The sequence below is a fragment of the Cervus canadensis genome, chromosome 10, assembly GCF_019320065.1.
Source record: "Cervus canadensis isolate Bull #8, Minnesota chromosome 10, ASM1932006v1, whole genome shotgun sequence".
In the NCBI taxonomy this organism is placed as follows: domain Eukaryota; kingdom Metazoa; phylum Chordata; class Mammalia; order Artiodactyla; family Cervidae; genus Cervus; species Cervus canadensis.
The window spans coordinates 30,277,914-30,299,791 of record NC_057395.1 but is presented as its reverse complement, the minus strand read 5'-3'; the positions used below and the strand labels follow the sequence as shown (position 1 = coordinate 30,299,791).

Genomic DNA, 21,878 nt, shown 5'->3' with positions numbered 1-21,878 from the left:
CAGGGTAATTGACTTATGGGGGTAGAAAACCTGAAGCATTTCAAAAAGGGGAGCCTGCAGTAGTGTCCAGCCAAGTGTGACATAAGCACACCATATGGATTTAGAATCTGAGAGATATGAGGTCATAGACGCTTTGTGAGGGTCAAGTTTTCGTTTGCATTTACTGTTGAATTTGGAAACATGCAACTGAAGCATGACGAAATCCAGGAAAGAGCTTCAAAAATGATTAAAAGCTTGGAAGGTCGATTCTATAAAGAAACCATTTACAGGGACTTGATTTCTTTACCGAGATGAGATATTATAGCATCTCACAACTTAATTATAGCATCTAAGCATATGATTGACAACAGTATTTGTTTATTCAAGCTAATATGTATTAGCTAGTATGGAGACAAAAATGGTCCATTCCTGCAGTGATGGAGATTCTCTGTTTCAAATTAGAATGGAGTAGGGGGTAGGGGAAGCCTAGAATGGAGTCAAAGTGTACCTAAACATTGAAAATTTTTGAGGATTAGGGTTATAAGAACCTAGGTGCCTGATAATTGAGGGAACATCAGTACTCCTGCTGAGAGCCTAAAGAAGAAAGAAGAATCGTATATTTATGGGGATGATTGGAGCCTCGCAGGGTTTTTGATGTAAAAGCATAGAAGTATTTTCTAGTGTTGATTCTGAGACACCTTTTTTAACCACTGGAAGTAACAGAACAGTTGACTCTTGAGAATTCCTTTTGGATTATTCTCAAATCTGTCATCCATTCACTGAATCATTCCAAAATGCTTCCTAAGGAAATATAGTTCCTACCCCTCCCTCCAACAAATCTGCTGGAATTTTTATTGGGATTACAGTGATTCACTGGTTTAGTTCCTGAAGAATTGACATCATTACAACACCAAGCCTCCAATCCATGACCAGAGTACTTCCCTATCTTGTTTGAGGTCTTGTGTTTTTCTCAGCAGAGTATTCTACTTTTCATTGTGGAGATCCCACCCACCTTTCACTAGATGAATCTCTAGGTATTCGATGTCGTTTGATGCTGTTGCAGATCTCATGACAGGGGCCCCTTGAAGGCACATCCATCCATTTCTAAGATTTCCACTCTCTGTGGCACAAGAAGCAGAGTAATAAGCAACTTTTCCTTTCCCAGGGAGTCAAGGTCCCTTGTCTAACCATCCAGGTAGAAAAGGTATAATAGCTTCACTGCAGGAAACCTATTTCAGAGTCCAAACATTGCAGCCCAGAAATGATTCTTCTGATCTAATGTTAATCTCTCCAGTTGGCATTTTGGCTTATTTTCCTTTTGTTTGGTTTACAGTTTACCTTACACAACGGTTTCCTATCTAGCAGGCTACTATTTGAATCAGCAAGCAGATATTTCTATGCTGCATGTAAAAATAGGAATAACTTTTATTAGGAGAGAATTTGCTCATGATTCAGTCTTGCATTCAAGAACTACAATAAAAATCTAATTTTATTTTTTAACTATATGTGCGTAGCTAAAAAGACCAAAAGAAAATGCTTATTGGTGGTTATCTCTGGGTGACTAGCTCATGGATTATTTTTATACCTGTCTACATTGTCAAATTTTTATGATAAACATGCATTATCTTTGTACTAAGAAAAAAATAAGCACTTTAAATTTAAAGAAATTAAAACTATGTATTAAAATGACTGGCTCAGGAATTCCCTGGCAGCCCAATGGTTAGGACTCTGTGCTTTCATTATCAAGGGTGCAATCTCAATCCCTAGGGGAGGAACTAAGATCCCTTAAGCTATGTGGCATGGCCAAAAACAAATTAAACAAAATGACTGGCTCAATTTACTTCCCCTTCATGGTGCAAAATGTTTATTAAAATTTGCTAGTGAAATTAAAATGGATATGCGACATATCTTAAGATAATCAAGGAAGAGAAACTTCTCTTTCAGGCATGTACATTTCCCTATCAGTCTTTCTGACCAGTTGCAAATTACCCAGAGTGCTGAGAAGTTGTTCCTCAAGCTTGGAGTCCCAAGCACCTGTTTTATTTCACACTCCCTTGATTCCAGGGGTGAATCCCACATCCACAGCGTGGGCTTTGGTTCAGTTCCTTTGTGGTCCAGATGTGCATCCCTTCGTCGACTGGCCTAGTAACCCTGCTGTTAATTGACAGGTTCTCAGGAATCGGATAGCTCTCAGTCGGCCAAGAAAGACATGCTGGCGGCCTTGAAATCCAGGCAGGAAGCTCTGGAGGAAACACTGCGCCAGCGGCTGGAAGAGCTGAAGAAACTCTGCCTCCGAGAAGCAGTGAGTACCCCCGCTTCATCCTGTGCGCTCATCTGTGCTCGCGTATGTATAAAAGGCAAGGGTGGTGTCACAGTGGGCTTAAGAGGGAAGCAGGACCTCTTTTGTTGATGACACCCAGCCCCTGGGATGAGCATCCCTCATCTTGGACCACAGTGAAACACTCTGACAGCAGTGAAAGCACGTCTTGGCAGAATTCCCAGTGAGAACCTCTGCCCAGGGGCCAAATGACAAGTAGTAATAACAGTCATGATAACAACAGTAAACAGCAACATTCACATGGTACCTCATAGCTTATAAAGCATTTTCTCATATGACAGGACCACGTTGGATGGAATGGTTTGCCATCTTCCTAAGACTTTGGCCCTGAGTTTATCATTGTTATGGCTTTTGTTTCTCTTGAGTATATTTCAGATTTATTTTTGTTGAGATCATAGTGAGAAGCACCTTTGGGGATCAACAAGGAGGTCAGGGTTTCATCTGATATGTAACCCTCTTTAAAACTCATGATCTGGTGTGTGTCTTTTAGTGTTTATTTTTTGGTAGATGGTGCTTTTTTTTTTCTTTAGCTTTTTATATTTTGTTTGTTTGTTTTGTTTTTACAGTAGGTCTTTGGTTATTTGTTTTAAATATATCAGTGTCTACATGTCAATCGCAAACTCCCAATCTATACCTCCCCCCGGTAGTCATAAATTCATTCTCTAAGTCTGTGAATCTGTTTCTGCTTTGTAAATAAGTTCATTTGTATCAAATTTTTTTTGTATTTCACATATAAGTGATGTCATATGATATTTATCTTTCTCTGACTTACTTCACTTTGAATGACAATCTCCAGGTCCATCCATGTTGCTGCAAATGGCATCATTTCCTTCTTTTTGATGACTGAGTAATATTCCATCGTGTCTATATACCACATCTTCTTAATCCATTCATCTTTCAATGAACATTTCTGTTGCCTTCACATCTTGGCTACTACAGACAGTACTGCAGTGAACATTAGGGTGCACGTATACTTTCAAAAAAAGTTTTTCTGGTTTCAGAAAAGTTTTTTTCCAGATATATGCCCAGGAGTTGGATTGATTCTAGACATGTATCTGGATCATATGGTAGCTCTATTTTTACTTTTTTGAGGAACCTCCATACTGTTTTCCACAGTGGCTGCGCCAATTTACATTCCCACCAACAGTGTAGAAGGGTTCCCTTTTCTCCACACCCTCTCCAGCACTGATTAATTGTAGACTTTTTGATGACAGCCATTGAGGCTGGTGTGAGGTGATACCTGACTGTAGTTACAATTTGTATTTCTCTAATAATTAGTGATGTTGAGCATCTTTTCATGTGCTTTTTGGCCATCTGTATGTTTTCTTTGCAGAAATGTCTGTTTAGGTCTTTGGCCTATTTTTTGATTGGGTTGTTTACTTTTTGGATATTGAGTTGCATGAGCTGTTTGTAAATGAAATCTTAGCCTAATTATCTAAAAAATATTCTAATTTTATGCAAAACAATGCTTCCTCAGGTATATATATATATATATATACACACATATATATTATATATATATACACACACACACACACACACACTAGTCTCACCTCTCATTGAGATTTAGGGGCTGTAGCAGATCACTATATTTATTTGTGTGTCTTTTTCCACCACCTTCTGCTTATATCACAGTTCTTTGTTATGTTTGAAGGCTTGATTTCTTTTAATGCAGTTCACATTGCTGTGAGCATGCTTGCACACGGATACATGGGGTGGGAACCCTTGGGGGAGAGATAGTCCTGCATGTAACAGTACAAGGAGCTTTGTTGGTCAACAGCTCCCAAAGGGAAGTAGAAAGGTGTTCCCAAACTAAGCTGAAGAGTGTTACTCCCCTCCCCCAAATCATAATGCCTTACTCCGGGAAGAATGAAAGCAGGGGCCACAGAAGGAGATCACGTTACAGTTCAACTTGGCTTAATTATGCTCTGGATTGATTTAAACCGGAGCCGGCTCAAAGCAGACCCACATTAGCGCAAATCCTTTGCAAATCTTGGGAAAAGCAGTTGGCCCGGCTGGGGGATGTGTTCTGTGATACTGTTAATATCAGCAAGCTTTTTATAAAGAATGCGTTGGAAAGACTGAGACAACATGGGTGTGGGTATCTGCAGTTGTTAATTTGTAAAGCCTTATTTTGCTTTTAATAAAGGCAGCATCCTTAAACCCAGCTGGGAACCAGCACTAGAAAACTGGTGAAACATGTCCGGACAAGGTTAGCATGTCTGTCAAAGGTCTACAGGTCTCTCTTAAATATAAAAGCAAAATAAGGAAAACAAAGCTCTTACTTTTTGTAATGTGGACACCAGAAAATAGAGCTCGAGCGGCAGAAATGACTTCACAGGAAGCCGGTCACAGTCTCCTACCTCCTCTGAACTCAGGGGACAGGAGAACCTGTCTCCTGACAGTCCTGCTCTTTCTGTGTCCCCCACACACCATGCCCCCAGCTCAGGGTATCGAGAAGCTTTTTGTCATCTGGGGCATGGGGCAGCCCAAATGAGATGCAGTGGGAGTGTTTGGCAGAATATAACTGACATAAGAATAGAAGGGGAACCGGGTCTATTGCAGAGAAGGCGATGGCAACCCACTCCAGTGTTCTTGCCTGGAGAATCCCAGGGACGGGGGAGCCTGGTGGGCTGCCGTCTCTGCGGTCGCACAGAGCCGGACACAGCTGAAGCGACTTAGCAGCAGCAGCGGCGGCTCCATTGAGCCTCTCACCAGAGTGTGTTAAACTCCCCTTTCGCCAGCAGCTCTGGTTACACGTGAAATCAGATTAAATATGGAGAATCAAGGCCTGGACTCAAATACCTTCAAGCAGATGGTGGAAAATCAGTAGCTTTATTTTTTAAAAAGATATTTTGTTTTAAAACCACAGACTTTTTTTGTCTTCTTTGAAGTTTTATTTCATTATTCTCAGAAGGCTTGGTACTCTTGCTGGGACAATACAGATTCTCAATTTGCAGTAACTATCAGTACAGCTTTTCAATATTTCCTCTTCCATTGTAGTAGCTTACAATGGAAGAGGAAATTTAGAGACAGCCTTTAAACTTTTCATAGATTTTAAAAAAATTTTGTTTTTTGTTGGACTGGAATTGATCTGCAATTTTGTGTTAGAAAATGACAGACTCTTTAGAGTTTTAAATCATTTTTTTACATTTTAACAACTTTTCCCTCCTTTTTTAAGTCACAAAGCCAAAAAGAAAGTCCTAACAGCATAAAACCCTCTATCTGTCATGTTATTTATAGGCAGACTTTCAGGGCAGTAGATAAAAATGTTGCCAAGTAAACACATAACTACTTGGGAGACATTTGAACCACGTTTAAAAAAAGAAGAGAGGAAAAAAAAAAAACAGGGAAGAAAACTGCCAAGCATTTTGTACTCAAAGAGTTGGCCATTGTGTTCTGAAATGCGTACACCGGGGAATAAAAAGGCCAGGAGGTCGTTTCCTGATGGCCTGAACCCAGGAGGAGAGGCCTGGGATCACAGGGAGTGCGATCACACACACACACAACTCATCATGTACAGACACACACCCCAGTGTGCACACACAGGGGTGGCACAGAAAAGCCAGATCACTCCTTCTGTTAGAAGGTCAGTCTGCCCCTGGAAACTAATGATCAGGGCTCACCTGCCCATAGGAGGCTGCCTGGCATAGAAGTTTCTGTGTGAGTGACGGATGTTCCCAAGAAGAGCCTGCACTGGGTCTTTATGTAGCATCCATGTTGGTTTGAGACTAGAGACCAGGGCTCGGCTCTGCCTGGAAGGGCCACGTGTGCCTTGGAGGCAGGCAGTGAGTTTCCCAGGCTTTTCTGGTCCCTGGAAGTGACTCCTTGCAGTAGACACCTGGGCTCCACCATGCGGATCAGCTGCTGACTCAAATATAATCTTTATTCAGCCCAAAGGTAACCACTCATAGAGAGCCTAATCCTAACTGTGAATCATCCCACAGACCTCTCTTCACCTTTTCCTGGGACCATTGTCCCCATGGTGGTCTGTCTGCTAAATTCACTGTCCTTCTACTCACAACAGTTAGATTTCCAGAGCCCCAAAGGCACATACACCGGATTTTTTTTAATACCTTTGTCAGTAGTATGGATTATATTTTAGTTTCAAGTGAAACTCATATCTGTACACATTTAATGTCTTTTGAGCTCAGCCTGTTCCTTGAGCATCCAGCCAGAGTGGAATAATTATTACTCATATTCAGGTTTTAAATAATGTAATAATGCCCTTTTCTGGGATTTACCCAATAGATACCAATCTTCCTAAGAAAGCTCATTTGAAAGACTCATTTTGAACTTTGATACTTGAGAGGGAACAGTTGATGCAGTGAAAAGAACCAGAGTTTAGAGCCAGAAAGACCAGAGATCTCATGTTGCCACTGGTCTTACTGGCTGGGCAGTCTCGCTGGGCACACAGTAGACACGCTGGACATGTGTATGAAATTAACAAGTGAATGAAATTCGGGTTTTTATGATGGAAACCAACAGTGACTTAACTTACCTGATAGGAAGTTACTTTGGGAAAAACTTTTCCAAGTGCTTCTGTTCTGTAAAAGAAGGACTGCTCTCATGCATTTGTAGAAATGAAATTGCACTGTAGGACCTCCTGTTAACCTTAATATTGTGTAAGGTTATGGTTTCAAATCTATGTATTGGATCTGTGCTTTGAAGAGCGTGCATGTGTGTGTGCACATGTATGTGCGTACATGCATGCATATGTGTCTGTGTGTGTGCATGTGTGTGTCCGTTTATGTGCATGCGTGTATGTGTGTGTGCGTGCGTGTGTCCATGTCCTAGAAGCCAATCATGGACGCTCTGCTGATCCCTCCTCCCATGATGTCACACCTCTACAGGAGCTGACGGGCAAACTGCCTGTAGAGTATCCCCTGGATCCAGGAGAGGAGCCACCCATTGTTCGAAGAAGAATCGGGACGGCCTTCAAGCTGGATGAGCAGAAAATCTTGCCCAAAGGAGAGGTGCGTGTTTCTTCTCTCTGTGGCTGGACTCTCTGACACCCGCCTTACTGGCCCATTTGTGAGGATGCCAGGGTTTACTCTGATGATGTTTCATTCTACCCAACACCGCACCCTCTTTTCCTCCTGAGTAGCCCTCCTTGTAATCTTTTCTTAAGTTATCTGTTTGGTCAGTATTCAGTGCCCATTGGTAGGATTGGTTACCTGTGTTAATCTGAAAGCATTTTGATTTCTGCAGAGGCTGTGTGTCTGACTCAATAGGCCTGTCGCAGGCAGCAAAGTTAACGGGAGGCTATTCCATAAAAGTCATGTGTACTTCTCCCAGCTCTTTGTCACTGAGAGCTGAATGTGCTGTGTGACCTATGAGAGAAAACAATCAAAAAGGAAGAATGCTGAGGCCATGTCAGCAGGTGCAGGAGTGCTGTTGGCTGAGGAAAGACCGTCGGGTCTGCCCTTATTGCAGTTCAGTCACTAAGTTGTGTCTGACTCTTTGTGACCCCATGGACTGCAGCATGCCAGGCTTCCCTGTCCTTCATCGTCTCCCAGAGCTTGATCAAACTCATGCCCATTGAGTCAGTAATGCCATCCAACCATCTCATCCTCTGTCACCAGCTTTTCCTCCTGCCCTCAATCTTTCCCAGCATCAGAGTGTTTTTCAGTGAGCCAGTGTTTTTCAGGGCACCCAGTTGGTTAATAAGTTACCAGTCTCAGAGCAAGAGAAATTCAAGGCCAGGCACACCTCAGGCCCCAGGGGCATGTCCAGGAAATGGCTTTCCAAATTTATTCCAAATATAGTTACTCATTACAACACTATTGAACAGAGGGTTCCAAAGGGCAGGAATCAGAGCCAGTGGAGAAGGGAATTCTGTACGTGCTTAGTGTTTTTAAAAAGAGAACCTGATGTTGTCACATAACACGTGCAGTGGTTGAATTTAGGGGGAAACACACATGCCCTGGAGACAACTGAGGGGGGTGACCAGCCTCCTGAAATCTGTAATAGCAGCCCCCCATCCCCAGGCACTGGGGAGAACTGGTGGATGCACCAGAACCCGTCATCCAAACCCGGAGGCAGTTTTCCTCTTCTGTAGAACGAAGGTCATAACCCTCATCTCTCCAGACTGTCCCTGGGATTAAGTGAGCAAGTGGACGGAAAATATTTAACTCAGTATTGACAACTGCTAGATGCTTGGTAACCATGAAGGGTATAGCAGGAGGGGTGCTGGGCTGTGGGTGGGCCTGGGACTTTATCAGAGTCAGAGCTGAGGTGCAGGCCGGTGCAATTTAGAGAACCGCCTGGTGGAGTATTTTTCAAACCTGGCTGTCATCAGAATTGCCTGGAGACTTCCACTCCGCTTGTACTGGTAGGACACCTGCACTGAACTTTCCAGGGGAGACCCCACTGGAGTGAGCACCCCACCCTACCCACGCGCTGTTGTTCTTCCCACGTTCCCATCACGCCTTCTCACAGTGCCTCTGTCACACTTCCCTGTAAAAGATGCTCGGCTCCCTGAGAATCCCTGTCTCCTGCAGATGTCATCAGCAGGTGCGCCTTTCTCCTGGGAATGCCCTTGACCTCCCTGTTCACACGCAGGCAGCCATCTGTGCAGATGAGCCGCCAGCCTTGTCCTTGGCTCGGTTTAAGTAGCAAGAGTGTGTCCCGGGCTCCCACAAAATCGCGGTCAGGGTCTTGGGCCAGGGCTGTTCTGCCTGCCCGGGAGCAGCTGCAAGCTGAGGTCACTCTGACAGACCAGGCTGTGTCCTTGGTGACTTTTTTGTCTGGAGGGTCCGGGCAAGAGTCCACCTGGTTATGGTTACTCTTCTCCAGGGATGAAGAAATGCATTAGGTGTTTGAAGGACCCAGGGACTTTTATTAGCCGCTTACTCGTTCCTTTCAGTCTCCCCCTGGGCCTGTCCCTTCAGGGCTCCACAGGAAGTGAAGTCCAGCTCAGAGTTTTGTGCCTGATGGAGGCACCCTGCCGGGCACACGGTGCCCACAGGCGAGGATGGAGTATTCAGCCATTGACTAGGAAGTGTTGGCTCCAACGAGCTCAGTGCTCTGTTCTTTCGTGGTTAGATCTGTTCCTTTCAGCCTTTAGCCAGGCTGTGTATCCTCCGGAGCTACAACGCGGGCTTGGGCTCCCCTGGTCTTAATGGTCTGGGCGGTGTTTGCAGAAGGCACCAGCTGAGCTGCAGAGAAGCCAGCAGTTAATCTGAGGGCCCCCTTCATCCTCTGGGCCCAGGAGGCACCTTCTGGCGGCCACAGTTGCATTTCTCCTGGGTTCATAACCCTATTTGAGGGAAAATTCATCCCCCTGCTCCTTTCAGCCAAAGTCAGGAGTAGAGGAGGAAGGAAGGGAGGCACATGGGAAAGGAAGGGTGCCCAGGATGATCCAAGGAGCAGGGACCCGGCTCCATCACCCACCAGCCAGACTCACTGAGGGTCCCTGGTCATTCAGCAGAAGTTTTGTGCAGAGCAGGTGTGTGTGGACAGCAGCGTTCACAGAAAAACATCTGAAGGAGGCATGATTAAGTAGGGATGAGGCCCAGCATGAAGGGCTCAAAATAGGAGAGACAGAGGGCATGTGCTGTGGCTGGGGGCGGGGGTGGGATGTCCCTGTGAGTCCCCTGCTAGCAGACCCACAGAAGAGCACAGAGAGACCATGCCCCTGATGGAACGAGGATGCCAACCCAGTGGGCCCTGGATCACCTCCAAGCTGGGTCTTCCAGAACGTCACTGGAGACCTTGGAAATGAACCCTAGTGGCCCCCAGGCCTGAAAACTCCTTGCTTCTCAGTGACGGTGCCAGTCTCAGGGCTGATGTTGTCCCCAGGATGGATCAGGGGCCTAGAGTCTCAAAAGTGGGCGTGTCCAGGTCCCTGGCTGCCAGGGACTGGAGGAGCAGGCGCTGAGGGGCCAGGCCCAGCTGGGGTGGGCCCTGCGGCCTCTGGCTCCCTAGTGCACATGTCTCGCACGGCGGGGAGGGGTTGGGAGGATGGGCCTCACCTGTTCTGCATCTGCCTAAGTGCAGCCTCGGCTACCCCTCCTGCAGGAAGCCGAGTTGGAGCGCCTGGAGCGGGAGTTTGCCATTCAGTCCCAGATTACAGAGGCCGCCCGCCGCCTGGCCAGTGACCCCAATGTCAGCAAAAAACTGAAGAAGCAGAGGAAAACCTCTTATCTGAACGCACTGAAGAAGCTGCAGGAGATTGAAAGTGCCATCAACGAGAACCGCGTCAAATCTGGAAAGAAACCCACCCAGAGGGCCTCGCTGATCATTGACGGTCAGTGCTAAGACCACTCCCCACTGTGGGTGTCCCTTCCCCCACTGGCCTCAGGGGGTGGGGGTCCCTGTCCAGAGCATGGACCCAAAGCGCAGACCCCAGAGTAACCTAGCAAGCTGCTGAACTACCCCTGTGCCTTAATGTTTCCATCCATAAAATGAAGCTAGAAAGACCTGGTACCAATGAGAGCAATAAGATGCACTCAGAACCAGAGATAAAAGGGATTATACAAATCAAAGGAGCATAATTACTCTTTATGGCCTCTTGGGAATGCACTCCTCTCAGTCTCCTGGGAGCTGAGTCCTGAGCCAGCCTAGGCTCCCACATCCTCAGGGACCTGGTCACCCTACGCACGTCTGGAAGGAAAGGTGGGAGGCTGGGCTGCCCCGAGGCCAGCACCCCCGCGGCCCTCTTTTGTCTCCATGGGCTTCCGTCCCACTGCCGAAGCTGGAGAGATCTGGGGCTCCCCACTCTGATGGTCTAGAGCCCCAAACCCCGGTCCAGGAGGGGCTAGGAGCTGGGGAGACTGTATTTGGTGAACACTAGAAGGAAAGAACCCAGAATTCATCACCAACCCTCAATTCTTTCCCAACTATCATGATACTTTTTTTCTTTTTTTAAGTCAGCAAACACTGTTTCTTTTAAGGGAAGTATAGTTGTGTTGTGTAACACTGCATTCCTTTCAGGTGTATAGCAAAGTGATCCACAAAAGACTAGATATATACAGCTGTTCTTTTTCAGATTCTTATCCATTACAGGTTATTACAGGGTAATTAAATATAGTTCCCTGAATATAGTAGGTCCTTCCTTATCAATTTCTTTAAGATATATTATCAAGTATCCTTTCATAGTTTATACATATTTATCATACGTTAGCTCCAGGAAGACAGAAAGTAGAAGAGAGGTTTGGAGGAGTTGGGGAAGATGGACAGGGGACAGAGCTTTAGTTTGGGGAAGATAACAGAAGTTCTGGGGCTGGATGGTGGTGACGGCTGCACCACAGTGTGGATGTTCTTAAGTTCACTGAACTGTACAGCTAAAATGGTAAACTTTCCATTATGTGTGTTTTACCACCGCTATGTGTATATATTGCTGTAACTTAAAACTGTGGGCATCCTGGGGAGGGGATAATAGATTGCCGACTCCAAGATGCTAGTCAAGGCTGTGTCTCGTAGCAGTTCATAGTTCATCAAGCAATACAAATAAAGAGAATTCTTAGTTCAAAGAGAGAAAGATCATAAAACAATTCTCTCACTGTAGGAAATTTGAAATTACTATCCTTCTGCCTCTTGCCCTATTGTCCTTGGCCAAGATGTTATCATTTTCCCTAAAAGAGCTGCAGTCAGCCTGCCTTTCTCTGTCTTCTCTGCCTTTTGGGACTTCCTTCTGCACCCTTGAAGGGACCTGGGGGTTCCCCAACTCTGCAGAAACATCAGCTAGGCTGACAGAGTCTGGGAGGGACAGCTGAGGGACAGAAGTCTTGCTGGTCGACCACAGAAGAGCATGGTTCCCCCGCCTGCTCAGTGAGGGCCATTCTGTGAGGACAGCCAACAGAGTCCGTCTGTAACTCACTGTCTGACCAGCTGGTGAATGGTCCCATCCAAGCTGTTAGCCATGTATTTTACCTGCTTGAGAATATACCTTCTCCATTTTGCTGCCTCCTTGAAATAATGTTTCATCATAAGAGCCCACTTGAATTAAAGTAATTCCAGTTTCTTCTTCCATGCCTTAGCCTGGTTTGTTATTTAAGAGATAAAAGGCTAAGCTTGGGATCTAAAGACCTGGGATCTTTTGCTAACTTAGCCAGGAGAGCAGCACAGTCCTGGACAAGCCATACCTCCCTAGATATCCCTCAGTTTCCCTAGCTGCTAAAGGAAGGGGATTATCTTTCTGTCTCCCTCTGGGTGTGTTCTCATGGTTAATTGAATGGTGTCTCTGAAAATAAGCTTCGGAGAGAGAAGTTGTACTTAGAAGCTTGTTTTGTCTGCTAATGACTTAAGAAGTTTCTTGAGAAGTCATTTACTGTCATATGAGCCAAACCAAGCTCCTCACCCTAGTTTCGCGTGTGTAGAATAAATAGCAGGTCACTTCTTTGGGTTGAGTTGGAACGCGCCCTGAGATGGGCCGGGGCAATGATGTGGCCAGGCGGCCTTTATGCTGGATATTAAGCTGCTCAGTATTGCTGTCGCCAGTGAAACAAAGAACGGGCACATTGCAGTGTCAGGGATGGGGGGTGAGTCATGACCTACCACAGAGACTGTCAAAAGAAATGCCTAACAGCATTTTGATTGTGTTTCATGGGTTCTTTCTGATTAGAAAGAAATGGGATGGTGGGAAACTCAACGGCATTCACAGATAGAGCTTTGTCTCAGGGGTGTGTTCAACTCATACATTTATGCTTTTTGTCTTCCCAGATGGAAATATTGCCAGTGAAGACAGTTCCCTGTCAGATGCCCTTGTTCTTGAAGATGGTATGTTGTCTGTTTCCTGCTTGAGAACTCAGAGCATAGATTATTACTGGGATTAAACTGAACGTAGTCTGGGACAGCCTGGGATTAAGCTATATGTAGTCTGGAACAGCCCAGTGGAAACCCAGGAGCCAGATCAAGATGACGCCGGGTTCCCTGTGATTCTTTCACTTCTCAGTGGTCACCTATTTGGCTGAGAGTGGGTGGGTGCTACAGAAACACACGCCTATTGGAATTTCATTATGTCTTGGGGCCTGGAGGTAAGATTTAAGGTGATGGTGAGTGGTTTGAGTTGTTTGGTCATGTCCAACTCTTTGTGACTCCATGCACTGCAGCACGCCAGGCTTCCCTGTCTTTACTGTCTCCTGGAGTTTGCTCAAACTCATGTCCATTGAGTTGGTGATGTTATCCAAGTGAGTGGATGGTGTTTGACTTTTTTATTTGCCAAAACCACATTTTTACCTGAACAGATGATTTAAACACCATGTATAGTTTCCTTTTGAGTATAATTTCTGGAGGAAAGAAGTGGACATTGGTTTGGGTCATAAAGATTGAAACCATTAGGAGAGCCTTCAGGCAGCCAGAAGAAAGCAAGTCTCTGTACCTTCCTGAGAAATGGTGAAAGGGAAAGAAGGATGTCCCTTTAGACTCCTGGTCACCTAGAAAACTGTCTTCTTATTGCTCATTGACCTCCAAAAACATAGTGATTCTCAGGATATTTTCTTGGGAAATTCTTACAAAACTAGAAATGATTGCACACCTACCACCCCCCAACCCCAGCCCACCATCACCACCACACATCAGAGAAGGAATTCCAAACACAGAACCATATTAGAGAATGTTACCATGAATTTAAGCCCAACCTGGAGAGGTCAGGGCATTAATGACATGGAAATACTGGATTGGCCAAAAAGGTCATCCAGGTTTTTCTGTAAGATCTTTTTGACTTTTTCTTTCTTTTTTTTTTTTTTTTAATCTTTTTTGGCCAATCCATCATATTAAGTGGCAGTTATTTATTTTTTTTTGCCCTTTAGGAAAACTTCAGGTGGTAAGGGGTGATTCAGAGAGAAAACATGAAAGATCTTGCTCCCAGTCATAATGATAACTATAATATTCATTGTCATTGATGTGAGATGAGGCTGGCAGCATATTTACGCAGTTGTCTTGGCCCTGCTATTTGCAATCAGATCGTCATATTTTGGAGAACAAAATGGCAACCCACTCCAGTACTCTTGCCTGGAAAATCCCATGGACAGAGGAGCCTGGTAGGCTACAGTCCATGGGATCTCTAAGAGTCCGCATGACTGAGCGACTTCACTTTCACGTTTCACTTTCATGCATTGGAGAAGGAAATGGCAACCCACTCCATTGTTCTTGCCTGCTAAGTCCCAGGGAGGGGGGAGCCTGGTGGGCTGCCATCTGTGGGGTCACACAGAGTCCGACACAACTGAAGCGACTTAGCAGCAGCAGCAGCAGCATACTTTTATTCATTACATGGGTGGGAGGAAATGCTGGAACTGCAGGGGAGTGGGGGCCATGTTTTGAATAGCAGAGATCCAGCACTGGTTTTGACCTCTGTGGACTCCAGTCTCTGCTGGGGAGGAAAGCGGAACATTTGAAGGAGATTCCTCTGTAAGGAGAACCTGGAGTAGGACTAGATTGTCCTTAGCATTGCGTGTGATCGGTTTCTTCCCCACATGCCAGACCTTGGACCTACCAAGGGGCATAAATGCATCACTTGGGCCCCCCACTCCCATCGCAGGTCGCTCCTTCCAGGGGCTCTTTCCTCACTGATTTGAGGGGTAAAACAGTGAAACCACTGCTCCTGTCCACTGACCTCCGATGGCGGGGGGTGAAATTAGGGTGGGCGGAGCCTGCCGGGGTAGGTGGGGAGGATGACTCTCGCTAACTTACACTCTTTTTCCCGTCTTGGTGCAGAAGACTCTCAGGTCACCAGCACACTGTCCCCCTTACAGTCCCCTCACAAGGGGCTCCCTCCTCGGCCACCGTCGCACAACCGGCCGCCTCCTCCCCAGTCCCTGGAGGGACTCAGGCAGATGCACTATCACCGCAACGACTATGACAAGTCGCCCATAAAGCCCAAAATGTGGAGCGAGTCCTCGCTAGATGAGCCTTACGAGAAGGTCAAGAAACGTTCCTCGCACAGTCACTCCAGGTGAGCTGGGCCGGGAAGGCCACACGAGGTCACTGTCCACACAGGCAGAATCCAAGGGTTAAGCAGCATCTGTGAGTCACAGGTACCCCGGCTGCGCCTCCCCTGGGCTGCCTTCCAGCAGGGCTGCGCCACAGCGCCCTCTGCTGCCGACTCGCTGGAGGTGCAGGTTTGTCATTCGCAGGGAAATTGGGGTTTTTGGCTCACAATCCACGTTTGCAGCAGCTTGCTTGAATGTCCTTAAATTCCATGGGAATTAATTAGGAAATAATAGGCAGAAGTATTCTGAAATGGCAAATTAGAGTCCACTCATAAGAATCCCAAAATGGCTGAGAACCCTAAACCATCATCCAACAGAATTCCAGAGCCAAATAGCTGTAATCTTAGCTGTGTATTACCAGTTCATTATTCAGCTGATACGGAGAGGGGGGTTTTTGTCTGCCTCTCTGTTTTTCTCATTTCCCTTCATTATGCCCTGTAAAACTCCCAGTGGGTACCCAGACAGGTAAATATTTGTCTTACGGAAAACAGAAACTGTGGTTGAGGGCAGGGGCTTCACAGAACAGGGGCTTCGTCTCACGCTGCCATAAGGCATGAAGGGTAAGGGATACGGACACCCATCCACTTCTGGGGGAGTCCTGGGCAGACTTCCCTGACCCCGAGAGGGATGTCCTGAGGCCACAGTCAGCGACCTCAGTGAAGGGGCAGCCCTAGCAGGCAGTGACCGGCATGGCCTCCTCTGGTTTGCAGCAACCACAAGCGCTTCCCCAGCACGGGGAGCTGTGCCGAAGCAGGAGGGGGGAGCAGCTCCCTGCAGACCAGCCCCATCCGCAGCCTCCCGCACTGGAACTCGCAGTGCAGCATGCCATCCACACCTGACCTCCGCGTCCGGAGTCCCCACTACGTGCATTCCACGAGGTGAGTCTCCCCATCTCCCTCCATGGGCCAGACCCCCACCTTTGTAAAAATTTGGCCCCACACTGGCCCAGGTAACTGGTGAACTAGAGTCAGGACTGAACCGATGAGGTAGGCTCTTCTGTAAGTGAAGCAGAATTAAAACTGAGCAGGCAGCAGGAGGCCCCCAGGAGCCAAGAGACACATTATATCCCACTGTCTGCATCAGTGGGGCACCAGGAGCTGGCCAGGAATCCCTCAGACACTGTGGGTATGGAAGGAGCTTTCCTAGTAAGAGCAGAGGCGGGAACTTGAGCCGGATTAGCAGGGATCAGAACAGCCTTGCCCAGAGGAGGGTCCCCGTGTATCTTTCTACTGAAGCCTAAGTTTATCCTGGACTTCCTTGAATGCCCCCAGGGGGTAAATTCATTAAACAGCAAAAGGAAAAGTGAAGTTTCAGTGAATTCCACCTTCCTTTCCTAAAAAGAGGCAAAACCAAAGCCATCAGTCAATTTTCTCTGACACTTAAATCCATAGGGACTATAGTTCAAAGGACAGATAGTGTGATCTGCTGTAAGCGGTGAACCATTTATACAGGATAACACTGAGCTCTCCAGGCAAGAGTCTCTCATCCATCCATCCATTCATTCATTCACTCACTCATACAACAGATACTTATCAAGTGCATCTATGTACCAAATACCATTCTTGGGCACAGTGCAGTGGACAAAAAAGACTACACCTTGCTTCCATCAGACTGATGTTTCAGTAGGAAGAGAGTTCACAGTAAAGAAATGTCAGCGGTGATTAGTATTGAGAATAATGAATGGGCAAGAAGCTAGACAGTGAAGGGAGAGACCATCATTTAAATGAAACCAGCAGAGAAGGCTTCTCTAATAAGATAACATTTGAGCAGAGACCTGGATGGGATGGGTGGTGAGCTCTAAGGATATTCAGGGAACAGGAAGGTCAAAGTGCCAAATTCAGGCTTGCACTTGGCATATTCCCATGAGCTTGGGTGGAAGTAGGGGGTGGGACCAGAGAGGAAACTGAGGCCTGAGTCAAAGAGGGCCACATGATTGGGATTTCGCAGTCTACCCTGAGTGACAGTCACCCCTGGGACTCACCTCTTCATGTACTTGGTCAGCCCAGCCATGGTGAATTTCTATGGAGTCCTTACACTCTGCCCCCATGGCCATATTGATGGATATTTATTGTGTGACTCCAATAAGTGGAATGGATTATAAACAAAGTAGTGGAGGGGCAAGTGTTTATTTGCATCTGTCATTTTTAAGTGTTCCACATGCCACCAGTCTTCCTTTTTACACAAGTGTTCACAGGGAAATAGAAATCTATTTACATGGGTTTCATAATAGTACTGGGTGGAACGGTATGATTGCTTCTGCAAGGCCTTTTTTGTTTTGTTTTGTTTTGTTTTTTTGACCTACTAAAATAGCATTTCACCGACTTAACATAATGCTAAAATGGGGATAATCTTGGTTCACTGTGTCTATAGCATCTCTTTTCATTTTTAAAAAAAGGGAGGGGGGCCTGGCTATTGGCGTGCTTTTTTCAGAAGTAACACGTGGGCGCTGTCTCTGACCCCACCGCCCATTCAAAATCAAACATCAGAGCGGAGGCCTGGGGATCAGCCGTCCCCTTCTCGCCCTGTCTTCACCTGGGAGGGTTGGGAAGCACCAGCTCTTGGACTCAGTTTCCGAAGTCTGATGCACGTTTCCGAAGGCCCCGGGCTGCGATCGCAGAGCTGCTAGACCCTTCCCCTGGGCGCCCCCAGACTCACCTCGCCGGTCCTCTCCCCGCAGGTCGGTGGACCTCAGCCCCACGCGGCTGCACAGCCTGGCCCTGCACTTTCGGCACCGGAGCTCCAGCTTGGAGTCCCAGGGCAAGCTCCTGGGCTCAGAGAACGACACGGGGAGCCCCGACTTCTACACGCCACGGACTCGTAGCAGCAACGGCTCGGACCCCATGGACGACTGTTCGTCGTGCACCAGCCACTCGAGCTCGGAGCACTACTACCCGGCGCAGATGAACGCCAACTACTCCACGCTGGCCGAGGACTCGCCGTCCAAGGCGCGCGCGCGCCAGCGCCAGCGCCAGCGGGCGGCGGGCGCCCTGGGCGCGGCGAACTCGGGGAGCATGCCCAACCTAGCAGCGCGCGGCGGCGGCCACGGCGTCTACCTGCACAGCCAGAGCCAGCCGAGCTCGCAGTACCGCATCAAGGAGTACCCGCTGTACGTGGAGGGCGGCGCCACGCCGGTGGTGGTGCGCAGCCTGGAGAGCGACCAGGAAGGCCACTACAGCGTCAAGGCGCAGTTCAAGACCTCCAACTCCTACACGGCCGGCGGCCTCTTCCGGGAGAGCTGGCGCGGCGGCGACGAGGGCGACGCGGGCCGCCTGACGCCCTCGCGCTCGCAGATCCTGCGGACTCCGTCCCTGGGCCGCGAGGGCGCCCCCGACAAGGGCGCCGGCCGCGCCGCTGTCTCGGACGAGCTGCGCCAGTGGTACCAGCGCTCGAGCGCCTCGCACAAGGAGCACAGCCGCCTGTCGCACACCAGCTCCACCTCCTCGGACAGCGGCTCCCAGTACAGCACCTCCTCCCAGAGCACCTTCGTGGCGCACAGCAGGGTCACCCGGATGCCCCAGATGTGCAAGGCCACGTCAGGTGAGGAGGGACCGGGGACTGGGAGGGCGCGCGACCGGGTGGGCGCGAGCGTGATCATCGGTCAGGATGTGGACCGGTGGAGAGTGCAGGTTTTAGAGCCGGCAGTAAGGAGAGATGGTTAATTCTAGAAACCTAGCTGTGCGATGTGCAAGACCTTCGTCCCCCTCCTTTCCCATCCCTTCCATTCTGCCCTTGGTTTTGCCGAAGGAGGAAGACCTGGGACGGGGTGGGGCGGTGCATCTGACACCCTAGCCCACCCCCAGCGGGCTGCGCAGTCTCCCATTTCAGCGTCCTAAGTTCTGGTGCCATTCACCCCTCCAGCCACTTCTTGTAAGGACAGAGATGCAGGAAGTGGTGAAGTCCGTGTTTCCAGGTTTATCCAGTCAAAGGTGTGCCTTTGCCCTGGTGAACGGGTTTGGCGGTAGAGAGTGGAGGGCACCCTTGCAGAGGAGAGCTCCCTCCAGGCGATGCTTGGTCCTGAGGCCCTGAGATTTGGCAGACTGGCTGCAGAAAGAAGTGGCAGTTCTGCCTGAGTTCCCCAGTGACTTCAGGGAACTCCTGACTGCACCTCAGCATCCCTTTCCAGTGATGTTATGATTTGACCAGAGTAATTTTTGTCAAGTGCTTCTGAGGTCCTGGAGTTACACCTTCACAGTTTCATCATCAGATGAAAGGTTACCTTGTATTCTTGTACTTGGGCATTAAGCAGTACTGAATCCAGTGAAAAAATGGAAGAAAGCAGCCTCCCCCTTCAGTTACATTCCCTTCCCCTCTCAGGCTCCAAGAAAGAAGAATGGTAATAACCAGGATGTGTCCTGCCTTGGCCACATCCCTGAGGGGTTCTCAGCACCTGCGCTCATGAGGCTTGTGTAGGTCATGTTTCCACAAAGAGGGGGGAGACTGTAGCGATAAGAGCACCTTTCTAGTTGGTGGACGGGTGCTACCCATTCACGAATCGCCTGATAGCGCCAATCTGACAAAGAGAGCAACTGCATTCCCCTGGCTGTAGGAAAGAAAATGGGGGAGGACTTTGAGACATAATAAAAATGATTCTCAAAGTATAACATGAGCAGCAAAGGGAAGGAAGTCCAAGTCAGGATTTGACTTGGGGCTAGAAATTAGGATAAGTAAGGGCAAAAACCCAGGGAAAGGGGAGTATCTTAAGGAAGGAAAACGAGGGGTCCCTCTTTGGGGGACTGAAGGAGATGCTTGGGGCTTAGGGAGGGCAGGGCAAAGAGGAAGGCCCGGCCAGCTCCCAGCTACACCAGGCCACAGGGCTCCTACGTCCTCTCCCCAGTGCCCCGCTGACTCATGTATTAAGGTTCATCAGCTGAATGACAAGTTTCAGGGACAGGAATAAATATGGTTCAAGTCCATGGTGAGAGAACCATGGACTCCAACATCCTAAAAGCTTCTTCAGATGCGTCTGTCATCTGTCAAATCAGCCCAGCCCAAATGTCACTCAGGTGACATTTGCCATCAATTTCCTAGGAGGATTTTGAGAGTAACTGCATGAGTAAGTTCTGCATAGTGTTTAAAGAGCATGTTTCCCTGTGACCCTATTAGGAGAAGCCTTGGTTGGACAGGGCAGGAGTGTTTATATTCTGTCAGAATTGTAGTGCTTATCTAGATTTGCTTTACCTGAACAGATTCAGTAAATCTTTTCAAACATATTTTAAAGTAAAAATTCTAGGAAGCTGTATCTGACCTTTCCCGATGAAAAAGATTGCATTCCCAAGGAGGCAGAGGGATGCATTTAAGTAGGATTTGCTTCCTAGTAAGTTTTCCCAACTAAAAAAATCCTGTTCCCATCAATAAGTTCCTAGTAGTCAGACTTGGATGAGCTCTGAAAAGTCCTGCCTCATTTGACGTGTCCTAAACATGGTAAATGACAAGCCTGAAACAGCAGAGACCACAAGCTCCGAGAACCTTTCTGGAGGTTCTCTAGTCTATGTAATGAAGAACAGTTTTAACCTTGGGGCCACATCTGGAAACTCCCTGGGGCATATCTCACTGGTGTCCAGAGAAATCAGTCATGCCTGCACTAGGTCAGCCCGGGTCCCCCTCTGAGGACTGTGGGGACTGTCACCATCCTTGTAGCCACTTCCCAGTGGCAAAGCAGGGGACCTGGAATCCCAGGCGAGCTTGACTCAGCATGCTAGAACGGCTCAGGAGAGAAAACGTAATTGGCCAAATGTGGGGAGAGGAGCAGATGTTTTCCAATCAGGACCCTGCGACGGGTCCTGGGAGCATCTCTGGAAGGAAGCTCCTCCGCTCCCCTGGGTCTGACCCGTCTTTTCTGCACCACCCACACGCAGCTGCCTTACCTCAAAGCCAGAGAAGCTCAACACCGTCAAGTGAAATCGGAGCGACGCCCCCCAGCAGCCCCCACCACATCCTAAGCTGGCAGACCGGGTGAGTTCCCTTGGCAGACCTCTGATTCTCTCTCCCAGGTTCTCGAACCCTCCTCAGCCTTCTCTGTGGGTTAGAGGATAGCAGGTATAAGATCCTAGTAACATGGAGAAGGAAATGGCAAACCACTCCAGCATTCTTGCCTGAAGAATCCCATGGACAGAGGAGCCTGGTGGGCTGCTGTCCTTGGGGTCGCAAAGAGTCAGACATGACTGAGCGACTGAGCACTCAGGAAAAAAAAAAAAAAAGATCCTACTAACAGAGGGTGTGTGTGCAGAACGATGTCCTGGGAATGATGGACGGCACTGGGAAGCTCCCTCCTCTCCAGAGAGGCCCCAGGCCCAGCTGGTCACCCCCACCCCTCCCAGCGCGGTCTCTTTATTCAGCTGATTCTCTCTACTCTCTTTCAAAGTTGGTGATAATCCCAAAAATGTGGAGGTGAGTGCACTTCTTTGACCAGATGTCTGTGCTTGGCAGACGTTTTTCAGTTTCTGCACATTTATCTCTAGTGATTTTAAGCCAGGCTTTGCCTTAGTATTTGACAGTAGAACTAAGATTGAGTGCTTGCTGTGTACTCAAAGATCAGGAGCTTCTTCTAACCTGTATCAGCTTATGTAATCCTTACTGCAACGTTGCAGGACTTCCCTCCAGACTTTTTTCTGTTCTATAGATGAGGCTCA

The 21,878-nt window shown here is 47.9% G+C and overlaps 1 protein-coding gene across 4 annotated transcripts in view; it reads left to right on the top strand.

The window, feature by feature from the left end:
- Positions 1–21,878, top strand: part of FRMD4A (FERM domain containing 4A) — a 368,918-nt gene that overhangs the window by 331,436 nt on the left and 15,604 nt on the right. For all 4 annotated transcript variants that reach the window (XM_043480351.1, XM_043480349.1, XM_043480353.1 and 1 more), the window contains 8 exons: positions 2,148–2,281; positions 7,171–7,293; positions 10,340–10,568; positions 12,983–13,039; positions 14,975–15,212; positions 15,960–16,127; positions 17,927–18,786; positions 21,105–21,201. In XM_043480351.1, coding sequence (XP_043336286.1) covers positions 2,148–2,281; positions 7,171–7,293; positions 10,340–10,568; positions 12,983–13,039; positions 14,975–15,212; positions 15,960–16,127; positions 17,927–18,786; positions 21,105–21,201 — 1,906 coding nt within the window. The remainder of the gene's footprint in view (positions 1–2,147; positions 2,282–7,170; positions 7,294–10,339; positions 10,569–12,982; positions 13,040–14,974; positions 15,213–15,959; positions 16,128–17,926; positions 18,787–21,104; positions 21,202–21,878) is intronic.